We start from the raw sequence: 7,218 nt of genomic DNA, 5'->3' as shown, positions 1-7,218 counted from the left end.
CTTTTTCACTCAACACACAATTAAGCTCTGGAATTTGTTGCCAGAGGATGTGGTTAGTACAGTTAGTGTAGCTGGGTTTAAAAAAGGTTTGGATAAGTTCTTGGAGAAGTCCATTAACTGCTATTAATAAAGTTCTTAGGGAATAGCCACTGCTATTAATTGCATCAGTAGCATGGGATCTTTTTGGTGTTTGGGTAATTGCCAGGTTCTTAGGGCCTGGATTGGCCACTGTTGGAAACAGGATGCTGGGCTTGATGGACCCTTGGTCTGACCCAGTATGGCAATTTCTTATGTCCCTTCATATCAACCACCTAATAATGAGAGCAATCTTATCAATAATGATTGTCTTCAGTATAACAATAAAAGGTGGAAGCATATACAATTTTTTTTCAAAATAAAATGTAGAGAAATAAAGGATAAAAACAAATACCATAAAACAAAGAGCTCCACACTTAAAGATTCTTCTCTAGCCATTTAATCCATGATGAAAGGCAATTAGTGTCTATGCTAAAGAATTTTACCTTAGAAAGAAAATTGTGAAGAGCAGGGTATACCTATTAGAAAATAAGCTTAAAATGAACTTTTAGGTCATTTTACATTGTATAATTTTTTAAACAAAAGCAGCAATGGTTATGAAATGAAAGTTACAAAGACTTAATTGATTGATTTGAATTGCTTGGAATTAATTTGAACATTCTACTTTGCTTATAACTGCGATGTGCGAACGGATATCGGTATAAAAGAGATGTTAAATAAATAAATAAAAATAAATAACTGACATGATAACATCGAATATGCTACGGGTTTGTTTCCCCAAAAGGTGAAAATTATTTATTGTTGATAAATGAATGACTTCAAACTGTGTTGCAAAAGAAAACGCACAATACACAGTACTGAAAATCTGTTATCCAGCCCGCTCATAAATATTATAAGGCATTTGCGCCTTGTCAGCAGATTGGAAGTCTGCAGAACAGCAAAGTTCAGTAGTGCACCCCCCCCCCAGACACCCGGGATTGTACAGTTTTGGGAGAAACCACATAATTTACAACCGGTCGCAAGATCAACAAACCTGCAGTTCCCCCACCTCCTAGTTCAATCATCTGAACATTGATAGGGAACGTCTGCCTTCAGTCTCTGCGCTCTCTCTCTCACTCTGCTTCTTGGTCGTCTCTCCCCTCACAAGCAACCTGCACAGAAGGGGAAGAGGTGAGGCAGAGGCTGGAGCAGACAGAGTACAAAAGGGGCACACTGCTCCCTAATCCAGCAATTCCCCTCCTGTTGTCCCTCACTTTCTATCCTAAAAGGGAGGAGTAAAGTTTGAGTGGACAGAGAAAACAGAATGTTTGCTCCCTCAAAGATTTGATTTTTGTGCATCATTAATTCCTTTTGAAAATCCGTATCATACAACACGTCCCCTGTCTTTCCTCTCCACTATGGTATTTATATTTCTCCTCCAATCTCCTTTCATAAGTCTTCTGGTACACACCCCATACCATTTTAGTTGCCTTTCTCTGGACCATTTCCATTCTGTCCTTATCTTTTTTGGGCTATAGTATCTAAAAGTGAACACAGAACTTCAGATGAGGCCTGTACAGGAGCATTACTAGCTCCGTTTTCCTGCTGGTTACGCCTCTCTATGCAGTCCAGCATTCCCTTGGCTTACTCACTGCCTTGTCTCTTGGCTTCACTATCTTCAGATAGTCAGACATTATCACCCTCTCTCCCAATCTATGCACATCAGTCTTTCACCCCTCCTTTCGATTGCCATACCCCAAATGCGTAACTCTGCACTTGGCATTGAATCCCAGTTGACAAATCTTTGACCATTCCTTGAGTAGTTGAAGGTTTGGCAGGAGAGATGTTCCTTTAGAAGAATTTTATCTTTGTACAAAAATTCTTGCTAGCAATATATTAGCTACGAAGACCTGGATGTGTTTTGGGAGTCTGCACCTGCTGCTGTCCCATAGCTGTCCGAGAAGGCATTAATTTCAATTCATAGAAGCCTTGATGAGTTAAATTACTGTTGACAAGTTTCAAATTTGTGCTAATTCAACCCCTGTTTGTTATCATGTGTCCAATTGTGATGGGGACATCACTGCACTGGCCCCAGAAAGGCCAGGAGACACTAGGTGGTAACTATAGAAAACGACCCTCATAGCAGGACAAAATAGGGGAGGTGAAACTACAATCCCCAACAGGCCTAGTGACTGGCAGAATTAAGGGAGCTCTGGGAGAGTGACCTCCGGCAGACCTAGGTGGCACCCATGCAAACATAGGTGGGGTAATAAAAGACAGGGAGGATGTGTAGATTCCACCCTTAAAGCAACCTTAGAGAAGAACCAGGAGAGGGGCACACAAGCCAACAGAACTGGGGAGTCTTCCAGAAGCAGGGCTGCAAGGAGGTAAGTCCATGAAGTAGCAATGCTGGTAGAGGATAATCTCCAACCAGACGAGATTGTCAAATAGTTTTGCAGTGTTGGAACGGGCCACTGCAAAGTTGCTAAAGAAAGAAAGACTCTGCAGTTAAAGTGACTGACTTTATTGGAACAGATTAATGCTACTGCATGCAAGATGAGGCAGCACTAACCAAGAAGAGCAGAGACAGTGAAAGAATGTTTTCTTTTGAGACTAATGAAATGTTTGGGACCAGCAATGGAAGTTTGCACTGAGAGAGAAGAATTTGAGCAGTGCTAGAAGCATAATTTATGACATTTTCAGCAGTATAAAAGGCCAGAACTACATATCTGCAGCGTTACTGCAAGCTGGAACTAGAATCATATGGGTTTTTTTTTTCCTTTTTGAACTGCTGAAGACTGAAGTTACACTAATGCAGTTTGGATCTCATATCTGAACATTAGTGACTGGAGATCTTGGTGAACTAATCACAATTCTTATCAACTTGAAATAAAGTCTTATTTTTGATATTTGCCAGAATAATGTGAATGCACTGGAAGTTACTAAGTGACTAATATGGAATGGACTGTGGAAACTTTTTCCTGAGTTCAGGCTGCGTTCTGAAGAGAACAGACTGGAGTGAGGACTTGCACCCATATTTACGCACATATCTTCCTATGCAATTAATAGCATAAACCACATGCATTTTCAAAATACATAAGCTCATAGACTTGGAAAGATGACAATAACTTTCTCAAGAAATTATACGAGGGATGGTTGGATTATATTTCAATTCGAAACAAGTGACATTTTACACTTAATCAACTATAAAATAGATATGTTAAACTTTAATATACTTGGCAAATTCTATTTTATATAATTTAAAAATTAAAAAAAAAACAACAACTTTTCAATAAAAATTGACTCTTGCCTAGTCAGATGTGAATCCTTATGCAAAATTGTCACAATTGTCACAGAATGCTGAAGAATCCACAACAGAATTTACGGTAACTCTTGCCGCAGAATCTTAAAAATCTGCCACAGGAAATCAGGGGCTCCGACCATTTAATAACTTAGAAATACATACTATAGTACTGTTACATGATTTCATTGTTGTTAGCAAGTCATATTGAGTTCCACTCTATAGAAGTCAACTGTGAACATTAGTCTTTACGTGAGTATTGTTCCGAGATAAAATGTTACTTTAAATCTGGCCCCTTTCTGCTATGCAAGAATTCCAAATAAAAATATTAGAAAGATAATTTCTGTACAAATTTAGCAAACTTACAACATCTCCAAAATCTAAAGGGGCCTTAACAGCAGCCTAAGTTTGGTCTATTCAGTGTACCTTCTAATACTAGTGTCTTCTTGGATCAGCCTATTCTTTGATGTACTGTCCCAAAATGGTATACTTTTCTATTAATATAAAAAACAATTACAGATCCAAGATGGCACGCTAGGGTGAGAACATGTGGCATCTCTCACCCTACTTACCTTGGGGTTTTTTTTGCCTGAATGCCTCACTCGGGGCGCAAGCGGAGGGCCCGAGAGTGAGGCTGAATCTGGAAGCCTCAACGCCGGGTCCGATTGGAGGGCCAATGGATGCCCACATCCTTAGAGGAAATGGAGAGCTGTGGAGGATTGCCTAGGAGACAATATAATATCCGACGTCCTCCAAGACTCGCTGACATCTTTATCTCCGGCTGAAAGAACTGTCCTCGAAAACCTGGCACGGAGTCTGACAGCTATCCTGGACTGTCCGGAGTTGTCCCCGGATGATGCCAGGGAGGGGGGCCTCACAAAGTGCGGAGGAAACTCTGACCAGAGCGGCTATGCCAGAAACAGACGGGCTGGAAGGTGGAAAGCTCTACGGAGGAGAAATTCAAATTCTGGAGGAGATGATATCCTGGCAAAGTGGTGGAGATTATGAAGAGGTTGTCTTACAGGAAATGGAACCCGTTTTGACTCCGTTGGTAAGACCTGAACATTTTACATTAGAAACTATCTGGATGTCTATAGAGAATTTAAATAAAAATACAACAGCACAAATAACCCCGATAGTGAGAAAAGTGGGACAAATTGAGAAACAACTGAATAAAATGAAAGATAAGCAAATAGAAAACCAAAGGGAAATGGATATGTTGAAGACAGATATGGGAGAAATGAATGTCAGGAATGGGAAAAGACAACCTGTACCTCTTAAGAAAGCTGGAAAGCCTAGAGAATCAACAAAGAAGTAAAAATTTAAGATTAATACATTTCCCCAAGAAGATGACAATCTCTGTCAGAAATGTGGACAAAATATGCGTTAGAAATTTTGAAAATCCCTCAGGCAACGCTACCCCCACTGTCCAAGATATTATTTACCCTCAAGGAGAAAGCTACTGGTAGAAAGTAAAGAGATGCAACAGTTATCCTCAGTAAATCTGAACTTGACTGAGATTCTGGAATCATCTAATTGAGGAAGAACTTCAGCCAGCAACACTGATTATTACATTCTTATTAGACTGATAGAGACTGGGTTCTCAGAGTCTACTTTTGGAGCCAGCGGAAACCATTTATGGGATTGAAAGTCCAGGGAAAAGAGACTCAACTTAGGAGGAAGGAATTTTTGGAATTAAAATCTAGTGTGGTTCAATTGGGAGCGTTATTTTTTCTTAAATTCCGGTGCAAGTGTCTTGTTAAGTTTAAAGATTTAACCTATACCTTTTTTCAGCCTTCTCAGTTGAGTAAATTTGTAAGTGATAGATTTTCTGTTGTGCCAGAGAGGAATATAGATCTAGAGTTTGAATCAACAATGTGTGGGCATAAGTTCTTTAAAAAATAGTACCATTTCCAGACATAGCGCTTTCAATATTTAAGATGTATTTTTTCCTTTATGTTTGATAATTGAGTCGTCTCTTGTGATGGGTCTCCCTGTGCTTATATTGAGGGCTATGGGATGGTATGACTGTACTTATTTTCTTCTATTAATGATGTGGAATGTAAATTACGATATTGTCATAATCATTTACCTTTCAATGTGTATATTCTTTATATCATTGGAAAATAATAAATAGAAAATTAAAAAAAAAAACCAGCGCAATTCTTGAGATATGATGTTGATCCTGATCATGCAATTCTTTGAATAGTTGGTACATACAACTCTGATACAAAATTAGAGTCACTAAAGCTGGTATGGTATCTGAAAATCAGTTCTTTCTATCCATCGCGGTCCAGCTCTATGCTTCATGCGGTCAGGACTGCTCAACCACAGAAACTAATCTAGTCTTGTTCTCTACTTGACGTTTAGAAACCTCCACAAATATGTTCCAAATTGATCAAGAAAAATTACTAAAAAGGCCAATACAAAAAAAAACTGTAGAATACTTTTCTTAACACAAAGCACAGTTTTTATATTGATTTATAACATTTGCAAACAAAAGGCTTTCAATGTAACCATGCTACATTCATTTGGACTAACTTTAACAAGTGAATTATAAAAACATTACAAATTAACAGTATTTAAAAATGTTTGAAAATTAACACTTGATAGAAAAAAAGAACCAAGTGCAGACTGATTTTGGCCACAGAAAAGTTATTTGTTAGTGACTAGTGTTTAGGCTGGAAGCAACAGCATTGTTCTTCAATATGCCTAAATTGAAGAGAATAGAATTGAGGTTGATGATGAGGAATGCATGATCATGATTGGCTGTCCTCTGCATTTCTTGAAGAATTAGGTGGACAGAAAAGAGTTCAAATAGCTTCTTATTGCTCCTGCAAAAGATTGATATAAAATGTATCAGTGGCATTTAAAACCTTCAGGAAAAAAAACTTAAATATACTACATATGCACAACATGGAAAATGGTCAACTCTCTAAAGATTCAAATGCAACGTTTGTCTTTCAATAAGAACATAAGAACATAAGAAAATGCCATACTGGGTCAGACCAAGGGTCCATCAAGCCCAGCATCCTGTTTCCAACAGTGGCCAATCTAGGCCATAAGAACCTGGCAAGTACCCAAAAACTAAGTCTATTCCATGTAACCATTGCTAATGGCAGTGGCTATTCTCTAAGTGAACTTAATAGCAGGTAATGGACTTCTCCTCCAAGAACTTATCCAATCCTTTTTTAAACACAGCTATACTAACTGCACGAACCACATTCTCTGGCAACAAATTCCAGAGTTTAATTGTGCGTTGAGTAAAAAAGAACTTTCTCCGATTAGTTTTAAATGTGCCCCATGCTAACTTCATGGAGTGTCCCCTAGTCTTTCTACTATCCGAAAGAGTAAATAACCGATTCACATCTACCCGTTCTAGACCTCTCATGATTTTAAACACCTCTATCATATCCCCCCTCAGTCGTCTCTTCTCCAAGCTGAAAAGTCCTAACCTCTTTAGTCTTTCCTCATAGGGGAGTTGTTCCATTCCCCTTATCATTTTGGTAGCCCTTCTCTGTACTTTCTCCATCGCAATTATATCTTTTTTGAGATGCGGCGACCAGAATTGTACACAGTATTCAAGGTGCGGTCTCACCATGGAGCGATACAGAGGCATTATGACATTTTCCGTTTTATTCATCATTCCTTTTCTAATAATTCCCAACATTCTGTTTGCTTTTTTGACTGCCGCAGCACACTGAACCGACGATTTCAATGTGTTATCCACTATGACACCTAGATCTCTTTCTTGGGTTGTAGCACCTAATATGGAACCCAACATCGTGTAATTATAGCATGGGTTATTTTTCCCTATATGCATCACCTTGCACTTATCCACATTAAATTTCATCTGCCATTTGGATGCCCAATTTTCCAGTCTCACAAGGTCTTCCTGCAAT

General features: G+C 38.8%; 1 protein-coding gene across 3 annotated transcripts in view; it reads right to left on the bottom strand.

The window, feature by feature from the left end:
- Positions 1-909: 909 nt before the first annotated feature.
- CCDC138 (coiled-coil domain containing 138) overlaps positions 910-7,218 on the bottom strand; it is a 93,512-nt gene continuing 87,203 nt past the window's right edge. The window contains exon 14 of one of the 3 annotated variants that reach the window (XM_029604591.1): positions 910-1,187. In XM_029604591.1, coding sequence (XP_029460451.1) covers positions 1,177-1,187 — 11 coding nt within the window. In that variant the 3' untranslated portion in view covers positions 910-1,176. Of the gene's footprint in view, positions 1,188-5,744; positions 6,151-7,218 lie in introns of those variants that run through there. The other 2 variants (XM_029604592.1, XM_029604589.1) reach the window with 2 other exon arrangements.

This window comes from Rhinatrema bivittatum, chromosome 5 (assembly GCF_901001135.1).
Source record: "Rhinatrema bivittatum chromosome 5, aRhiBiv1.1, whole genome shotgun sequence".
Classification (NCBI taxonomy): Eukaryota; Metazoa; Chordata; class Amphibia; order Gymnophiona; family Rhinatrematidae; genus Rhinatrema; species Rhinatrema bivittatum.
Note: the sequence above shows the minus strand (reverse complement) of the source record. Positions and strands in the feature narration are given on the sequence as shown.